General features: G+C 53.5%; 2 protein-coding genes across 10 annotated transcripts in view; both read left to right on the top strand.

Annotated features, from left to right (window-relative positions):
- The window catches only part of LOC128081184 (dynein light chain roadblock-type 1-like), a 33,318-nt gene extending 14,752 nt beyond the window's left edge, over nucleotides 1-18,566 (top strand). For 3 of the 9 annotated variants that reach the window (XM_052684187.1, XM_052684190.1, XM_052684196.1), the window contains 2 exons: nucleotides 173-340; nucleotides 2,773-3,132. In XM_052684187.1, coding sequence (XP_052540147.1) covers nucleotides 173-340; nucleotides 2,773-2,816 — 212 coding nt within the window. In that variant the 3' untranslated portion in view covers nucleotides 2,817-3,132. Of the gene's footprint in view, nucleotides 1-172; nucleotides 341-2,772; nucleotides 3,133-7,571; nucleotides 7,671-8,098; nucleotides 8,294-8,770; nucleotides 9,277-12,582; nucleotides 12,623-13,172; nucleotides 13,199-13,521; nucleotides 13,582-15,010; nucleotides 15,087-15,606; nucleotides 15,775-18,206 lie in introns of those variants that run through there. The other 6 variants (XM_052684188.1, XM_052684193.1, XM_052684191.1 and 3 more) reach the window with 5 other exon arrangements.
- LOC128081186 (dynein light chain roadblock-type 1-like) overlaps nucleotides 5,287-18,997 on the top strand; it is a 144,977-nt gene continuing 131,266 nt past the window's right edge. The window contains exon 1 of the mRNA XM_052684200.1: nucleotides 5,287-5,630. The gene's annotated coding sequence lies outside the window, so the exon portion shown is untranslated. The remainder of the gene's footprint in view (nucleotides 5,631-18,997) is intronic.

The raw sequence follows: 18,997 nt of genomic DNA on the forward strand, positions 1-18,997 counted from the left end.
GCTCTTCTTTTAAGCTTTCAAAAGAGCACTCCTGCTCCCACCCCCCTGTTTTAGCTCTCTGACCCATAGTCAGGTTCACTGGCCACTGCAGTTGGATACGGTGATACGTGGAGGGAGTTGGTTCAAAAGCTGTGTTACTGACCCTTGCTGTCCCCGTGGTGGCTTCTTGCAGGTATTCCTATCAGAAGCACTATGGACAACACCACAACCATTCAGTATGTTGGCCTAATGCACAGCTTCATCATGAAGGCAAGGAGCGCCGTTCGAAACATCGATCCCCAAAATGACCTCACCTTCCTGCGGATCCGCACCAAGAAAAATGAGATCATGGTTGCTCCAGGTAAGAGGAAGCAGGCTGAAAGCACCCAGCAGATAGTTCTCTCGTGAGGTCTGCCAGAGTCACCTGTTGGCTTCTCTGCGGTAGAGATGCTGTGAGCCTGAGAAATGCGTTCTGCATGCTGCTTTTATTCATGTTACCTACTCTGCTCTTTTCCAAAGGCTTTGCCCTTCATTGCTTTCTTCAGTTGGAAATTTTATCACTGACCTTAGTTTGCTTTTTCATGCCGCAGTGTGCGAAATCACTTTCCTCGTTTAATTTTCTCGGAGTAGAAATGGTTAATTAGCATTTGACAGCGTGTTGCAGCCTCTCAGGCTTTGTGTTTTTCAATATGGAATCCAGAAAGTCGGAAGGAAATGTTTCGAGACCGGTTTCACCTCGCTGAGTGCTGAACTTACAAACCAGTGTCATGCATTGACATGGGACAGTTCAATTGGGAACTGGCACAAGGTTGGACCGTCACTGCACGTCCCGTCCTTGGTTCCCAGCAGCAGATCCCAGCTGCTCCCTCTGCTCCCCCTCCTCAGGGGCTGCAGGGCACGGTGAGGCCGCCTCTCAGCCTCCTGTTCTTCAGACCAGGCAACCCCAGTGCCCTCGGGCTCTCCTCACAGCACTCGTCTCCCTGCTGCTCTGTGTCCTCCTCAGCATGCTTCCAAGAACCTCAATAACCCTGCTATGTTGTGGAGCCCAGAGCTGTACACAGTGAGGCCACAGCTGAGGCCACACCAGTGCTAAATATTGTGGAAGAATCACCTCTTTTGACCTGTTGGTTGTGCTTTGTGTAATACACCCCAAAACGTTTGCCTCTCAGCTGCCAGGGCACACTGCTGGCTCTTGCTGAGCCTGCTGCCACCAGCGCCCTCAGTCCCTTCCCACTGAGCTGCTCCAGCCACTTAGCTGTAACATCTGCTAATTCCCTCAGAAGCAAGTCCTGCCAAACTCCATGGACCATGGCCGTTCAGCTGGTACAGCTGCATCCCTACAATTGTAATGTCTGCTCATTGAAAGTTACTGCTTCCCCTGTGATGTCCTCCAACCGAGAGGTCCAGGCAAACCAAGATCTGTTGCTGTTGTTAAATGCTGAGGCAGAAAAGGCGTTAGACGTCTCCACCTGTGAGGTGACCTTTCACCCCAAGTATCAGTCCCCTGTTTTCCTTTGACCTCCTCTTGCTGCTGACAAACCTGCAAAAGCCTTTTTGTTGTCTCACACCACACTGCTCAGCATCAACTCAAGCACAGCTTTGGCTTTTCTTGTTTTCTCCCTGCAGATCCGAACTGCAGCTCTGTACTTTCCCTCTGAAACCAGACCTTGCTTCCAGATGCTGTGTGCTTTCTTGTTTTGCCCCAGTTCCAGGTGTTCCCTCTTCATCCAGGCCAGCTGCCCCGCTTGCTTGGCACATGGCACAGTGAGATTGCCTGCTCCCAGGCTTTTGAAAGGTGTTTCTTGAGAAGTGACTAGCTCTCGTGGGCCCCTGGATACTGGAGAGCAGAATTGTAGGGGACACTGCTAATTTGCTCCCTGAGAAGCTTAAAGTTTGCTCTCTTTAAAAGTTCGTGGTGGCAATTCTGCCTTTTTTTTTCCTCCTTGCACTAAAAATTTTGAACTCAACCACTTCATGATCCCTGTGGCCACGACGGCTGCCTGCTGTCACAGCTCCCATAGGGCCTTCCCTCTTCGTAGCTGAAGTGCAGGAGGGCTTCTGTCCTGGCTGGCTCACTCAGTACCTGTGAGTACTCGTCCCACTTCTGGCTCAGAGGAAAGGATTTTAACTTGTAGCTGTACTGGGTCACAGAATGTGGCAGCAGCCTTCTTTCTGGAGATACTCCTGGGCATTTCGGCCAGCTATGAAACAGGGATGAGTTGCATTAATGGTGCAAGAACTCAGCTTTGTTCCTTTGGACTGTAGTGGCATTCTGCTGGTGGGGAGGCAAAGAAGGAGGCTGGTGCTCCAGCAGGCAGCTGTGCAGGAGCCGGTGGGAGCAGTGCTTGGGGAAGAGGCTCTGGGGTTTGTGCTGGTGCATCCCCTCATTTCCATACGAAAGGTGGAAAGAGAAATAACCATTACTCCAGAACAAACGCAGCTGGAACCCCTTCGGTCCTGCAGCCTGGCTGTGAGATATGGGAAATCGCTGTCTTGCGCTGCCTGGTTTGCTTCAATCATTGCACGTGTCAGTTATTCTCACTTATTAGGGATGAACGGTGTTAAATGTGGCTCTTGAGCACGTGAGACTTTTCCACCACGAGACTCAGATAAGGGATCCAACACGTCAAACCTGTTCTGATCACTGGGGATGAATGTCAGGACAGCGTGTCAGTGAGATACCAGAAAGAGACAAAGCTGGAAGTTCCTGTATTGAGCAACAGGGATGCTTTTCTTTGTGAATAAGTATCAACAATGAGAGAATAATTTGTTTTTTTTTCTTTTCCCTTCCAGATAAAGACTACTTCATGATTGGCATCCAGAATCCAACTGAATAATTGCACTCACTTGATCTGCTTTTTTCCCTTTGCCCAACTTTCTTTTTTTTAATTTAATGCTAAAGAGTAGAGCTCTGGTATTAACTCTGCTGTGCCACTTCTGCGATGTTTTGGAGGAACCAAAGCAGGTGTTCTTGTTGTCTGTATGAATGACTAAATATGAAACCTTCCTGTCCTGTTGTTCTCTCTTATTTTCTAAGTTACTTGAAAAAGTCTGGTCACATTAAATTTAAAAAGTGTCATCAGTGATGGCTTTTGTCTGGTTTTTCCTTGTCTTGTAAGGAATTCAGTTATTGTCACAATTGTTTTTTGTTTTTTTTCCTTCAAAAAGTAGAACCTTTGTAGGGCGTTTTACCTCTCTGCTGCTTTCTCTGAACAGTGATTCACTGAAAATACATCTGCTGCATGCTTATAATTGCCTCAGAGGTTGGAGTGTTTTTCCATCACGTCTCTTTGTTGTCTCAGGCAGCGACAGAGGTGCTGTGCCTGAATGCAGACATCGAGGCTCTGTTGCATCTCTCAGCTGTCGCAGTTCAGGAGCTGCTTTCATCTGATCCTTGCTCTCGTCATTTTTCTGTGCGTGTTATTAAAGATAAAAATGTTATGTTAAATGTTATCTGGTTCCTCCGAAATAAGAAAGAAAATGTTTTTCAGTAGCCTTGAAAAGGTCTTGTAACTGCATGCAGAGTTGAAGAATTTGTGCCCAGTGTTTGTGTCCCCAGTTAGTCCCATGTGGCAGACACAGCTCTGCCTTGTACCGAAATGTGCCTGCGCTCTGCAGAATGCCACAGCCCACGTTAAGAAGTGATGCACGTTGTCTTGTGCTGCATTTCCTTTGTGTGCTCAGCTCAGTACTGGGAGCGGCATCAGCAGCGTGCAGCGCTCCGAGAGCCCTGTTCCTCCCCAGGCTGCTCTGTCCCACGGGATGGGAGGGCTGTGCAGGGAGCTGTTCCATCTTGCCTGCTGGGCTCCCTCCTTTTCACCCCTCTGACCGAGCAGTTCTGTGATGGCAGTTTTATCAGCACGAAAGGATTTCCCTCGATTCAGTAACTGCAGCCTCACTGGGGGATGCTGCTGCTTGTGCTGGCGAGGGGTTGCTCCTGCCTGACAAATCCGTGTTAGCAGAAGTGCCCGGCCTGTGTTCAGATCTGCCTTCTGGAAGCTACAGGCAGTGCTGGGAACACGGGGTAATGCCTGGTTGGTGCCTGGTTTTACACCTGGGAACGGAATTAGAATGTGTGTGATCCTTGTCTTGTAAGGAATTCAGTTATTGTCACAATTGTTTTTTGTTTTTTTTTCCTTCAAAAAGTAGAACCTTTGTAGGGCGTTTTACCTCTCTGCTGCTTTCTCTGAACAGTGATTCACTGAAAATACATCTGCTGCATGCTTATAATTGCCTCAGAGGTTGGAGTGTTTTTCCATCACGTCTCTTTGTTGTCTCAGGCAGCGACAGAGGTGCTGTGCCTGAATGCAGACATCGAGGCTCTGTTGCATCTCTCAGCTGTCGCAGTTCAGGAGCTGCTTTCATCTGATCCTTGCTCTCGTCATTTTTCTGTGCGTGTTATTAAAGATAAAAATGTTATGTTAAATGTTATCTGGTTCCTCCGAAATAAGAAAGAAATAACTGTAAACTGTAACTGCAGCCTCACTGGGGGATGCTGCTGCTTGTGCTGGCGAGGGGTTGCTCCTGCCTGACAAATCCGTGTTAGCAGAAGCAGCCCGCGGGGCGGGCTGTGCCCTCCGGCTCCTTCTCGGTCCAGCGTGCTACGCGGCCCTGCCTTCTGCTGCCTGCCTGCGTGCTGCACTGCTGGAGAGGAAAGAGCGGATTGTGGGGCTGCGTGCAGCCAAGGAGCTGGCTGCAAAGGAGGGAAACGGAGTATTGAGGAGCGGTTAGTGCGTGTGAGGTTTGGGTGTGGATGCAGCGGGGCTGAGTCGCCTCCATCAGCTCCTCGGGGCTGGGGCCGAGCCCGGTGCGTGGGGCTGCGCTGCGGGCAGGAGGGCTGCGGGGCTGGGGCAGTGGTGTGGCTGCAGCACATGGGGCCGTGAGAGGGCGTGCAGCAGGGAGGGCGTTGGGCCCGAGCCGCGCTCGTGTTTGCCGCAGCACAGGGGCTGCAGGGGATGGCAGGAGCGCAGAGCAGAGCGGGGAGAGGCGGGCTGTGTGAAGGCCAGGGCATGAAGTCTTCCCTTGGCAGCTACGGAGCTGCTGGGCTTTTCCCCCAAGTCTTCAGACTGTGGGGTGATAAGGCTCCGCAGCAAAGCCAGCCGAGCCCTCCTGAGACCTGGGGGTTAGGAAAGGGCAAAACAAATCAGTCTTTCAAGAGCACAAAGCGGTGAAGCACAGCACAAGCCATTTATTGCCTGCATAGGTGATCTTCTCCAGGCATGTCCATTGCAGATGTGCAGACTGAGTGTGGACAGAAAGCAAACGGAGGGGAGGGGAGGGGAATGGGGAGGAGGGGAGGGAAGGGGACGACAGTAAGAAATGAAAGGAAAGAGAAAGGGAAATGTGAAGGGGAAGAGAGAAAGAGAAAAGGAAAGGAAGAGAAAAGAGAAGCAAGGCAAAGGAAAGCAAAAGGGGGAAAAGGGAAAAGGCAGAAAAGGAGAAGAAGACAAGTTGCGTGCCGCCGGCGCCACCCGAGGGGAATCCGGCAGCGGACCCCGCCAGCTGCCCGTCCCCCTCCTCCAGGCCCCGGGCCGCCCCCAGGCCGCCCTCAGCAACGCGACGCCGCAGGCGGTTGGTAGGGCCGGGGCAGGAAGTGGTTCCTGGCGGCGGAGAGCACTTCCGGGGCAGCGCGGCATGGCGGCGCCGGGCCGGTGAGCGGGGCCGGGAGGAGCGGGCTGTGTGCTGGGAACGGGGTCGGGCCTCGGTGCGGGGCCATGGAGGGGCGCTCGGGGGAGGAGCTGGCGGTGCTGCCGGCACGCAGAGGCGATGCGTGCGGCGCCGGCGGGTGGTGCGGGGTCGGGGGGCGGCTTCCTCTCAGGGAAGGCCGTGCGAGTGCGGAGCTGTGTTGGTGTTTGGGGCGTGTGAAGGAGGAGGCCCCGTAGGGCCGAGTTGTCGCCAGCAAAGCCCGGGCGGGCAGTGGAGCAAGGCGCCCGGGCGCTGTGTTGGCCGGAGGGTGCGGAGCTGGCAGAAGGTTTGTGAAGATGTGCTTCGTCTGGACGTCCGTTGTCGGGACGAGCCAGGGCTGCAGTTGTGTGTGATTGTGTTGGTTGCTTGGGAGAACTGCTGCCTTCGTGGGCTGGGGGGAGGGAGAGGGAGATTTTCGGACTGCCATCAGTCAGGAGCACGGCACGTTTCTGCCTGCTTTGCTCATGCTGTTGTGTGGGTCCCCGCGAAGCATGGGTGAGCCAGGGTGGCCCCGTGTGTGTGTGCCAGCATTGTGCGCGGCTGTGGAATGGAGTCAGAGTGATTGTAATGAAAATGCAGCTGGCCGTATTGATGGTAGGGAATGGTTGAATCCCCAGCCGTGAGGCGCAAGAAGAGGCGCTGGGTGCTAAGGTGGAAAGCGGAGCTGGTGTGTGCCAGGAGGCAGGCGTGGTGAGGTGCGCTGTGGAGCCTGCTGTTGTTGGCGCTGGGCTCGGGAGGCCCCTGAACATGGCGCTGTGTGCTGCGTGTGCCAGCCGCAACAGATTGCCGTGTGGAAGCAGGGAGAGGATGAAGGAGGCCGAGGGCCCTTTTCTCGGGGCCGGCTCCTCTGTGGCCTCTTGCTTGCCGGAGAGAAGGGCTGCCCGCTGGGCACAGGGAGCGCCTTCTAGCTGCCGTCCCGTGCCCTGTCCTCCAGCCCCCTCCTCATGCTATGTGGAACGCCATTGCCAGCAGTGCGGCTGCCATTTTAGAACCTTCGCCGCATCACAGCCGTCACCTTGGTCACCGCTGCCCCGGCCAACGCACTCGCCTCTGTGAGCTCTGTCAGCCATGGCAGGAGCAAAGAGAGCGAGGGGCGAACTTTGCCCAATTTTAAATGGGAAGAGGGAGCTTGGCTTCCCAGAAGCGAAGAGGAGGAGGGGGGCCGCCTTTAAGATCAAGCGGAGGAGGGGGCAGCGATTCCGTTTCCATCGCGCCTGGGCCAGCGCTGCGACCACCTCCGTGGAGCCCATGGAGGTGGATCCACCTCCGGATGAGCCCATGGAGGTGGATCCACCTCCAGAAGAGCCCATGGAGGTGGATCCGCCTGCGGCTCAGCTGGCCTGGCACCACACCACCGTGCCAGGCCCCGCATCGGCGCCGTCCCTCCACCGCCGCTGGTCCAGGCGCTCGGCTCCCTACCCGCTGCGCGGCCCCCGCCCCCAGCATTAGCTGGGTGGCATGAGTTTCCATCAGCTCCTCCTCCGAGCCTCCTGGGGAGCCAAGTTCTCCTCTTCCCATTTAAATGCTGCGGGAGTTATAGTTTAGGTGTTGTTTTTCTCGTTGATTTTAGTGTTAAGTTTAGTGTTAGTGTTAGGAGTAGCTTATTGTTCATGTTTTAGAGTTAGGCATAGGTTACTTGTAGTCTTTTAGTGTTAGGCATAGGTTCCTGTTCTTATGTTAGAGTTAGGCATAGGTTACTTGTAGTCTTTTAGTGTTAGGCATAGGTTCCTGTTCATACTGGACAGTTCGGGGTCGATTGCTGGTGTCAAGTGGCAGTGAGCAGCGCTCACTCGGTAAGCACACGCCTGATTGATCCTGCCAAGACATGAGTGCGAGTGCCGTGAGCACGGAGGCGCGATGGCATCTTGGATGGATTGAATTTCCAGCTTGTGACTTTTGTGTTGCAGACCGTCGAGGAGCAGAGTGTGAGTGGCTGCGCCATTGCGTTGGGCCTCAGGAGAACAGTGTGTGACTGTGTGTCGAGCGTCCTGCGTGGCCGTTGCCGGGTAGGTGTGCCTTCCTTTGCAGTAAGCAGTGCTTAGGCGTGAGCCCAGCTCATCCCCCTGTGCTCAGCAGATGGGCTTTCTGCGTGCTTTCTTGCTGTGCTTGGTGCCGTCCGGCACAGCAGCAGCAAGGCCGTGAACACGTACGTGCCCAGGTAGATGCAAATGTGCCACTGACGGTATGAATACTGTTGTTGTTAGTGTTCATGAGACAGTGGTCGTGCGTGTGTGATCAAGCTCAGGGAGAAGTTGATTCTTGCCTGTTCAGCTGTTGCTGACATGCAAGTTTGGCGTCCCTCCTTGTGGTTGGGTCGGAAGACCAAGGCTGTCTTCAGAGCACGTCTGTGAGTCAGGCTGGGAGTTTTTGCTAGCAGGAAGTCGCACCGTCGGAGCGCACGAACGGAATGATGGCTCTCGTTTCCCCCTTGTAGAAAGCAGCCTCCTGGAGAGCAGCAGAGCAGCAGGCTGTCTGCGCTATGGCCGCTGAAGTGCATTTCTCGGCCCCTGAGATCCCTGAGCCCACGCTGATGGAGAACGTGCTGCGCTGCGGCCTCTTCTTTGGAGCCGTTTTCCAGCTTGTGTGCGTGTGGGCCATAATGCTGCCAGTTCCCAAGTGCCCAGAGACAGTAAGTAGCGCTCTGCTTGATAGAGGTTGATAGAAATGCTGAGGAAACGGGCTGGGAGGGAAGCAGCTGGAGCCGTTGCCTACGGTAGCGCGCCGCGGCATTGCTGAGAGTGCGGCAGTTTGTTGTGCCCTTCCTTGGGCGTGCGTGCTGTTCCTGGTGGCACGCAAGGAGCCTGGAGGTGCAAGCTCATCTTCTCGTCGTGCTGCTGCCGCTGCGGCTGCTTCAGTGGGCTGTGAGTGGCAGGCAGGGCGTCCCCCTGTGCAGGGACTGCCTTGCAGGCAAGGCCTGTAGACTGTAGCTTCCGTGGGATTTTTGGGAACAAGAGAGAGGTGGAGTTTCTGTAGTGGCCTGATGCCAGGAAGGCAATGTGCAGCACTGGCGCCCAAAGCTGCCCAGTCAGGTGACTTGAGCTCCCAAAGCGAGCTGTCAGGCAATTGTCAGAAAGTTCCCTGACTGTTTGTGAATTGATTCCTGTAGGACTCGGACGGCTTGGAGTCTAAGACTTGGGAGACGGTGAAGAAACCCAAGGCAAGTGCTGCACAGCTGAGCAAGAAAGCCAAGAAGGAAAGCAAAAAGAAACGGTGAGGGCTTGAGCGCTAAGCCTCGAAGGCCAAAGGGAGCAGCGGGAATGCTTGCTGAGAGGTGCTCCAAAGGCAGCGCACTGTACGCCTGGTTTTGTGGCGTGGCCGTGCTTTCCCTTGCACGGACATTGGAGAGGAGCTGAGGAAGCTGGCAGGGCTTCTGATGCGTGACCAACAAATGGGACTTTGCCTGTGTGGGATTTCATGTCTGGCAAGAGCTGGGGACGCTGCGTTCCTTCAGGGTCCTTCAGCTCGATAGCTGTTTCAGAATGTTGATGATGAGGTGAACTTAGCGCATGTCGCTGGTCACGAGCGGTGTCCAGGCTATTTTACTGTCTGTTGACGTATCTACAAAAGGCAACCCAAATCCCTTCGTTGAAAATAAAAGGGAAAGAAACCTTTTCCACCTGGTGCTGCCTCTTTCAGTAGCTGGTCCAGACATGCCTGGCTTGGGCTGGCAGCGGCAGGGCGCTGAACCGGCCGGCTTCACGTCCCTCCCTGGAGATGGAGCTGCTTTTCCCGCGTTTCCATGCTGGTCTTGCCAAGCGGTGGCCTTTCAGCCAAAGCGTAACTGCTAGCGAAGCGTGTGAGCATCAGCTTGCTCTGTGAGGAGTGAGAGAAACGAAAGGAGAGGAAGCAGCGCGCGAGGAAGAAAGGTGTCCCTGCACTCAGCCCCTTGAGCGTGTCTCTCCAGCTTGCCTGGTGGCTTTTCCAGCCTTCTGTAGCACGGACTGTTCCTGCTTGCCCTGGGAAGGCCAGCTGCACCTGCGGGCAGCCGTGGCCTGCACGTCAGGCTCCGGTTGAGCCGCGAGGAGTTCAAGTGCGGGTGGGCTGGTGTGAAGAGCAGCGCTGGGAGTGGGGCAGGAGGAGAGGGCAGCGGGAGGGCTGCAGGTGAGCGCGCCTGGGGCCCAGAGCTCAGGCGTGAGCCGGGAGGGCAGCGAGCCGTGCTGCTTCAGCTGCTTCAGCTGCAATGGCTTCGAGCGCGTCATGGGCAGCGGCGCGTGTGGAGCGTCTGGGTGCTGCGAGGGCACCTTGCTGAGCCGGAGCCCGAGAGAGGGGAGGGGAGGAGAGCAGAAGCCGCACGTCAAGAGTGTCTGCCTGCCATTTTGGATTGGCGCGTCGGCGTCTTCCTCCTTCCACGAAGGAGCCTGCACGGTGCGCTGGGTCCAGCGTGCTACACGGCCCTGCCTTCTGCTGCCTGCCTGCCTGCCTGCCTGCCTGCGTGCTGCACTGCTGGAGAGGAAAGAGCGGATTGTGGGGCTGCGTGCAGCCAAGGAGCTGGCTGCAAAGGAGGGAAACGGAGTATTGAGGAGCGGTTAGTGCGTGTGAGGTTTGGGTGTGGATGCAGCGGGGCTGAGTCGCCTCCATCAGCTCCTCGGGGCTGGGGCCGAGCCCGGTGCGTGGGGCTGCGCTGCGGGCAGGAGGGCTGCGGGGCTGGGGCAGTGGTGTGGCTGCAGCACATGGGGCCGTGAGAGGGCGTGCAGCAGGGAGGGCGTTGGGCCCGAGCCGCGCTCGTGTTTGCCGCAGCACAGGGGCTGCAGGGGATGGCAGGAGCGCAGAGCAGAGCGGGGAGAGGCGGGCTGTGTGAAGGCCAGGGCATGAAGTCTTCCCTTGGCAGCTACGGAGCTGCTGGGCTTTTCCCCCAAGTCTTCAGACTGTGGGGTGATAAGGCTCCGCAGCAAAGCCAGCCGAGCCCTCCTGAGACCTGGGGGTTAGGAAAGGGCAAAACAAATCAGTCTTTCAAGAGCACAAAGCGGTGAAGCACAGCACAAGCCATTTATTGCCTGCATAGGTGATCTTCTCCAGGCATGTCCATTGCAGATGTGCAGACTGAGTGTGGACAGAAAGCAAACGGAGGGGAGGGGAGGGGAATGGGGGGGAGGGGAGGGAAGGGGACGACAGTAAGAAATGAAAGGAAAGAGAAAGGGAAATGTGAAGGGGAAGAGAGAAAGAGAAAAGGAAAGGAAGAGAAAAGAGAAGCAAGGCAAAGAAAAGCAAAGGGAAAACCCGGGATTTCTAGCAGAGAAAGCCTTATTTAAGGGGAAAAACCCCAGATTTGAGGGGAAAAGCAGGGATTTCTAGGAGAAAAAGCCATATTTATTGGGAAAAACAGGGATTTCTGGCAGAAAAAGTCATATTTAAGAGGAAAAAACCCAGATTTAAGGGGAAAAACAGGGATTTCTAGGAGAAAAAGCCATATTTAAGGGGAAAAACCCCAGATTTAAGGGGAAAAACAGGGATTTATGGTAGAAAACCGAAGATTTAAGGGGTAAAATGGGGATTTCTAGCAGAAAAATGTTATGTAATGGGATAATTCCCAGATTGAAGGGGAAAGACAGGGATTTCTGGGAGAAAATCCTGATTTGATAGGAAAAACACTGTTTTATTGCAGAATAATCCATATTTAAGGGGAAAACCAGGGATTTCTAACAGAGAAAGCCTTATTTAAGGGGAAAACCCCCAGATTTGAGGGGAAAAGCAGGGATTTCTAGGAGAAAAAGCCATATTTATTGGGAAAAACCCAAGATTTTAACAGAAAAACAGGGATTTATTGTAAAAACCCCAGATTTAAGGCAGAAAACAGGATTTCTAGCAGAAAAGGCCATATTTAATGGCAAAAAATTGAGATTTATTGAGAAAAACAGGGATTCCTAAGAGAAAAAGCCATATTTATGGGCATAAACCCGAGATTTTAGGGGGAAGGAGGGGTTTCTAGCTGAAAAAGCCATGTTTGAGGGGAAAAATCCCATATTTAAGGAGAAAAACAGGGATTTCTGGCAGAAAAAGCCATATTTAAGGGGAAAAACCCCAGGTTTTAGAAGAAATGGAAGCCGGGGCTGCTGTCTCCCCGCAGGCAGGCGCCGTCAGCTCCACTGAGGCCCACCATGACCATCAGGCAGCGGAGGGAGAGGAGGAAGGGAGCCCGGTTCCATCGCGCCCGGGCCAGCGCTGTGAGCGACCATGGGGAGCCCGTGGAGGTGGATCCACCTCTGGATGAGCCCATGGAGGTGGATCCGCCTGCGGCACAGCTGGCCTGGCACCACACCACCGTGCCAGGCCCCGTGTTGGCGCGCTCACAGCTCCGCCATCGCTGGTCCGGGCGCTCGGCTCCTTACCCTCTGCGCAGCCCCCGGCATTAGCTGGGTGGCATTGCTGACATCTGCTCCTCCTCCACCTTGTTGCTCCTCTGCGGTTCTGCGGGCCCCCGGTTCCATCTTCCCCCTGTAGGAGTTAGGTGCCACTTCTGGGCTTTGTTGTTGATTTTAGTGTTAGCTTAGTTTTAGTGTTCAGTTCAGTTTTAGCGTTAGGCAGAGGTTCCTGTTAGGAGGTCAGAGTTGGGCAGAGGTTCCTGTTAGGAGGTTGGAGTTGGGCAGAGGTTCCTGTTAGGAGGTTGGAGTTGGGCAGAGGTTCCTGTTAGGAGGTTAGAGTTGGGCAGAGGTTCCTGTTAGGAGGTTGGAGTTGGGCAGAGGTTCCTGTTAGGAGGTTAGAGTTGGGCAGAGGTTCCTGCTCCCAAGTGGCAGTAAATGCTGCTCACTCGGTAAGCCCTCCCCGAGTTCTCATGCAGAGAAATGAGTGCGACTGCCCTGAGAAGGGAGGTTTGAGGACGTCTGCGATGAATTGAATTTCTGTCTTGTGACTGTTGCAGAACATCGAGGCATGTGAGTGGCTGAGAAATGGAGTTGGGGCTCAGGGGAGCAATGGAGCAACGGGTGCCTGTGTCACAACCTTCCTGAGCGGCCCTTGCAAGGTAGGTGTGCCTTACTGTGAGCGTGCGCTAAGGCACTGCTGTTCAAACACAGCTGGTGGCACTGTCTGCAGCAGGTCTGCTTTCTGTTAAGCTCTGCCCTTCTTTAATGCCCACCTGTCCTTTTCAGCTCCTGCTCCCCTCGCCTGCAAGTGGAGCAATGCTCAAGTTTGAGGAATCGTTTCCTCGGCAGGCGGTGAGTGATGCGGTCGGGCCGGGGCCGCTCCTCAGGCCGTGCTGCGCGGCTCCGGTGCTGAGCGCGGCCCGGGCCTGCTGGGGCGGGAACTGCGCCGCCGGGATCGCTAGGGAGCTGCTGGGAGCCGCGGGGGGGCGCTGGGGCGGCCGGCACCAACCAAAGCCGTGCGGGGGAAGGCCGCGGCGCTGCCCTGCACCGCTGCGATGTGTGAACGCCGGGGATTCTGGGCCGGCCGCCGGGCCCGACCGTTACCGCGTCGCCGCGGCTGACCCCTCTCAGAAGGAGTGCTTCCGGGTCAGCAGCGCGCCCTGGCCTCTGATTGGTGGAGCCGGAGGCGCATGCGCGCGGAGTGTTACTGGGCGTTGAGGCGGCGTGTTGCCATGGTGAGAGATGCGGTCGGGCCGGGGCAGCTCCTCAGGCCGCGCTGCGCGGCTCCGGTGCTGAGCGCGGCCCGGGCCTGCTGGGGCGGGAACTGCGCCGCCGGGATCGCTAGGGAGCTGCTGGGAGCCGCGGGGGGGCGCTGGGGCGGCCGGCACCAACCAAAGGCGTGCGGGGGAAGGCCGCGGCGCTGCCCTGCACCGCTGCGATGTGTGAACGCCGGGGATTCTGGGCCGGCCGCCGGGCCCGACCGTTACCGCGTCGCCGCGGTTGACCCCTCTCAGAAGGAGTGCTTCCGGGTCAGCAGCGCGCCCTGGCCTCTGATTGGTGGAGCCGGCGGCGCATGCGCGCGGGGCGTTAGTGGGCGTTGAGGCGGCGGGTCGCGATGGTGAGTGATGCGGTCGGGCCGGGGCCGCTCCTCAGGGATTAAGGTTTTGTTTGCTGCTCGGATTCAGTTCGTGATGTTTTTCTGGGTGATGTTTTTGTTGGCCCGGTGGATGGCAGGGGCTGAGTGAGGTGTTGGGGAGGAGTCTCCTCTGTGTGCAGCTCCGGAAGACATCCCTGAACAAACAGCTGTGAGCTGCCAGAGCTGCTCCCCCTCCTCTGAGTTGGGTTAACTGCTGGGTGGTAGAGGAGATTCAAAGTCAGCGTAGTTCTGTCTGGATGCTTCTTGGCACCCAAGCAGATTTGTTGAGATCTGTTTAGGTATTTGATGACTTTGGGCTCAGGTGTATTTATGAAGAAGACAGGACGGTTTTTCAGATGAAACAGAGAGTTCCATCTGAACAGAGCCGCTGTTTGTCACTCAGCATTTTCACACCCTGTAGTTATCTGGGCTTTTTTTCTCTTTCCTTGTCTCCCAAGTGGAAGCAGTCCAGCATTCAGAAGAAATCAAGGCCTCCGCCAAAGCAATTACAGTTTTTTGATTTTTTTTTTTGATGTGTGGGATAATAATTCTGCTTTGTCAAAACAAGCTCAGGTGGTGCTGTGTGATCATAGCAGCAGTCTGCATTACTCTGAAAGCTCCCAAAGCCCCGTGGAAGGTTTGCTGGCAGTTCTTAGGCTGAACTAATGCTTTTTTTTGCTGACACAAATCACCTCTCCCAGCTGGGGAGGTGGGCAGGGGGTTACTCACGGTGCCTGACAAATGCAGCCCCGTTGCCAGGTGCCCCCTGTAGCTCTGGCCTTTCCCATTACTTTAGCTGATTCTTTTGTTCTGTGCCAGGTCTTGCAGGATCTGAAATGTGCAGCACGCCTCTGTTTCCTTTACAGGGAACCAAAAACATAAAAACCGATGCTTGGGCCTTCAGTCATCTTTTTTTCTTTTATCTCTGGGGGAGTTGATTTTCCAAAGTAGTGATCCCTACACCAACAATAATTCTAAATAAAGAGCGCGGATCATAGGATGGCTTGGGTTGGGAAAAAGCCCATCAGGATCATCAAGTTCCAACCCCTGCCACAGGCAGCACCACCGACCTCCAGATCTGGCACCAGACCAGGCTGCCCAGGGCTCCATCCAACGTGGTTTTGAACACCTGCAGAGATGGGGCACCCGCAGCCTCTCTGGGCAGCTGCTCCAGCACCTCACCACTCTCTCTGGAAAGAACTTCCCCCTGATATCCAAAATGAGTGGAAACCAACTAAAAAGACCAGGCAGAGAAAATAGTACTGAAGCACGCAGTGCTTTCTGGAAAGGTGCAGGCCGTGTCTGTGTGTCATCTTTGTGCATCTTTACTGTCAGGCACATTGTTGTGAGGCTTTAGTTGAAGGCAACCAGCACCTGTGATCTTTTGATTTGCGCTTTCTGTTTTTTGCAGGCTGAGGTAGAAGAAACGCTGAAGCGAATTCAGAGCCACAAAGGAGTGCAAGGACTCATTGTTGCTAATTCTGATGGTACTGTCAGTCTGTTTTCTCAGATCATAACTTACACCGCTCGTGCTTTTTAAGGAGTTGCAGTTGATGTCTCTCTCAGCAGAGATTTTCCTGTACTTAAGCTCAGCTTGTTAAAATTGTGTGTCAGTTTAAGCCAAATGTTTTCTAGAAATAATCCTTAGAAAACATGGCAGACGTTTCCACTCTCCCCCTAAAACACTTATTTTTGTTTTTATTTATCTGTTTATACATCTGAGATGAATAACTGGCAAAGCAAAAGGAAACCACAGAGGCTAGTAGAGGGAAGCGGTTATTCTCACCTTCATGTGTGGTTGCAGAACTTAACCTCTCTGTCTTATTTCTGTTCATGCTCTTCTTTTAAGCTTTCAAAAGAGCACTCCTGCTCCCACCCCCCTGTTTTAGCTCTCTGACCCATAGTCAGGTTCACTGGCCACTGCAGTTGGATACGGTGATACGTGGAGGGAGTTGGTTCAAAAGCTGTGTTACTGACCCTTGCTGTCCCCGTGGTGGCTTCTTGCAGGTATTCCTATCAGAAGCACTATGGACAACACCACAACCATTCAGTATGTTGGCCTAATGCACAGCTTCATCATGAAGGCAAGGAGCGCCGTTCGAAACATCGATCCCCAAAATGACCTCACCTTCCTGCGGATCCGCACCAAGAAAAATGAGATCATGGTTGCTCCAGGTAAGAGGAAGCAGGCTGAAAGCACCCAGCAGATAGTTCTCTCGTGAGGTCTGCCAGAGTCACCTGTTGGCTTCTCTGCGGTAGAGATGCTGTGAGCCTGAGAAATGCGTTCTGCATGCTGCTTTTATTCATGTTACCTACTCTGCTCTTTTCCAAAGGCTTTGCCCTTCATTGCTTTCTTCAGTTGGAAATTTTATCACTGACCTTAGTTTGCTTTTTCATGCCGCAGTGTGCGAAATCACTTTCCTCGTTTAATTTTCTCGGAGTAGAAATGGTTAATTAGCATTTGACAGCGTGTTGCAGCCTCTCAGGCTTTGTGTTTTTCAATATGGAATCCAGAAAGTCGGAAGGAAATGTTTCGAGACCGGTTTCACCTCGCTGAGTGCTGAACTTACAAACCAGTGTCATGCATTGACATGGGACAGTTCAATTGGGAACTGGCACAAGGTTGGACCGTCACTGCACGTCCCGTCCTTGGTTCCCAGCAGCAGATCCCAGCTGCTCCCTCTGCTCCCCCTCCTCAGGGGCTGCAGGGCACGGTGAGGCCGCCTCTCAGCCTCCTGTTCTTCAGACCAGGCAACCCCAGTGCCCTCGGGCTCTCCTCACAGCACTCGTCTCCCTGCTGCTCTGTGTCCTCCTCAGCATGCTTCCAAGAACCTCAATAACCCTGCTATGTTGTGGAGCCCAGAGCTGTACACAGTGAGGCCACAGCTGAGGCCACACCAGTGCTAAATATTGTGGAAGAATCACCTCTTTTGACCTGTTGGTTGTGCTTTGTGTAATACACCCCAAAACGTTTGCCTCTCAGCTGCCAGGGCACACTGCTGGCTCTTGCTGAGCCTGCTGCCACCAGCGCCCTCAGTCCCTTCCCACTGAGCTGCTCCAGCCACTTAGCTGTAACATCTGCTAATTCCCTCAGAAGCAAGTCCTGCCAAACTCCATGGACCATGGCCGTTCAGCTGGTACAGCTGCATCCCTACAATTGTAATGTCTGCTCATTGAAAGTTACTGCTTCCCCTGTGATGTCCTCCAACCGAGAGGTCCAGGCAAACCAAGATCTGTTGCTGTTGTTAAATGCTGAGGCAGAAAAGGCGTTAGACGTCTCCACCTGTGAGGTGACCTTTCACCCCAAGTATCAGTCCCCTGTTTTCCTTTGACCTCCTCTTGCTGCTGACAAACCTGCAAAAGCCTTTTTGTTGTCTCACACCACACTGCTCAGCATCAACTCAAGCACAGCTTTGGCTTTTCTTGTTTTCTCCCTGCAGATCCGAACTGCAGCTCTGTACTTTCCCTCTGAAACCAGACCTTGCTTCCAGATGCTGTGTGCTTTCTTGTTTTGCCCCAGTTCCAGGTGTTCCCTCTTCATCCAGGCCAGCTGCCCCGCTTGCTTGGCACATGGCACAGTGAGATTGCCTGCTCCCAGGCTTTTGAAAGGTGTTTCTTGAGAAGTGACTAGCTCTCGTGGGCCCCTGGATACTGGAGAGCAGAATTGTAGGGGACACTGCTAATTTGCTCCCTGAGAAGCTTAAAGTTTGCTCTCTTTAAAAGTTCGTGGTGGCAATTCTGCCTTTTTTTTTCCTCCTTGCACTAAAAATTTTGAACTCAACCACTTCATGATCCCTGTGGCCACGACGGCTGCCTGCTGTCACAGCTCCCATAGGGCCTTCCCTCTTCGTAGCTGAAGTGCAGGAGGGCTTCTGTCCTGGCTGGCTCACTCAGTACCTGTGAGTACTCGTTCCACTTCTGGCTCAGAGGAAAGGATTTTAACTTGTAGCTGTACTGGGTCACAGAATGTGGCAGCAGCCTTCTTTCTGGAGATACTCCTGGGCATTTCGGCCAGCTATGAAACAGGGATGAGTTGCATTAATGGTGCAAGAACTCAGCTTTGTTCCTTTGGACTGTAGTGGCATTCTGCTGGTGGGGAGGCAAAGCAGGAGGCTGGTGCTCCAGCAGGCAGCTGTGCAGGAGCCGGTGGGAGCAGTGCTTGGGGAAGAGGCTCTGGGGTTTGTGCTGGTGCATCCCCTCATTTCCATACGAAAGGTGGAAAGAGAAATAACCATTACTCCAGAACAAACGCAGCTGGAACCCCTTCGGTCCTGCAGCCTGGCTGTGAGATATGGGAAATCGCTGTCTTGCGCTGCCTGGTTTGCTTCAATCATTGCACGTGTCAGTTATTCTCACTTATTAGGGATGAACGGTGTTAAATGTGGCTCTTGAGCACGTGAGACTTTTCCACCACGAGACTCAGATAAGGGATCCAACACGTCAAACCTGTTCTGATCACTGGGGATGAATGTCAGGACAGCGTGTCAGTGAGATACCAGAAAGAGACAAAGCTGGAAGTTCCTGTATTGAGCAACAGGGATGCTTTTCTTTGTGAATAAGTATCAACAATGAGAGAATAATTTGTTTTTTTTTCTTTTCCCTTCCAGATAAAGACTACTTCATGATTGGCATCCAGAATCCAACTGAATAATTGCACTCACTTGATCTGCTTTTTTCCCTTTGCCCAACTTTCTTTTTTTTAATTTAATGCTAAAGAGTAGAGCTCTGGTATTAACTCTGCTGTGCCACTTCTGCGATGTTTTGGAGGAACCAAAGCAGGTGTTCTTGTTGTCTGTATGAATGACTAAATATGAAACCTTCCTGTCCTGTTGTTCTCTCTTATTTTCTAAGTTACTTGAAAAAGTCTGGTCACATTAAATTTAAAAAGTGTCATCAGTGATGGCTTTTGTCTGGTTTTTCCTTGTCTTGTAAGGAATTCAGTTATTGTCACAATTGTTTTTTGTTTTTTTTCCTTCAAAAAGTAGAACCTTTGTAGGGCGTTTTACCTCTCTGCTGCTTTCTCTGAACAGTGATTCACTGAAAATACATCTGCTGCATGCTTATAATTGCCTCAGAGGTTGGAGTGTTTTTCCATCACGTCTCTTTGTTGTCTCAGGCAGCGACAGAGGTGCTGTGCCTGAATGCAGACATCGAGGCTCTGTTGCATCTCTCAGCTGTCGCAGTTCAGGAGCTGCTTTCATCTGATCCTTGCTCTCGTCATTTTTCTGTGCGTGTTATTAAAGATAAAAATGTTATGTTAAATGTTATCTGGTTCCTCCGGAATAAGAAAGAAAATGTTTTTCAGTAGCCTTGAAAAGGTCTTGTAACTGCATGCAGAGTTGAAGAATTTGTGCCCAGTGTTTGTGTCCCCAGTTAGTCCCATGTGGCAGACACAGCT

The sequence above is a fragment of the Tympanuchus pallidicinctus genome, unplaced genomic scaffold, assembly GCF_026119805.1.
Source record: "Tympanuchus pallidicinctus isolate F22 unplaced genomic scaffold, pur_lepc_1.0 scaffold20, whole genome shotgun sequence".
Classification (NCBI taxonomy): Eukaryota; Metazoa; Chordata; class Aves; order Galliformes; family Phasianidae; genus Tympanuchus; species Tympanuchus pallidicinctus.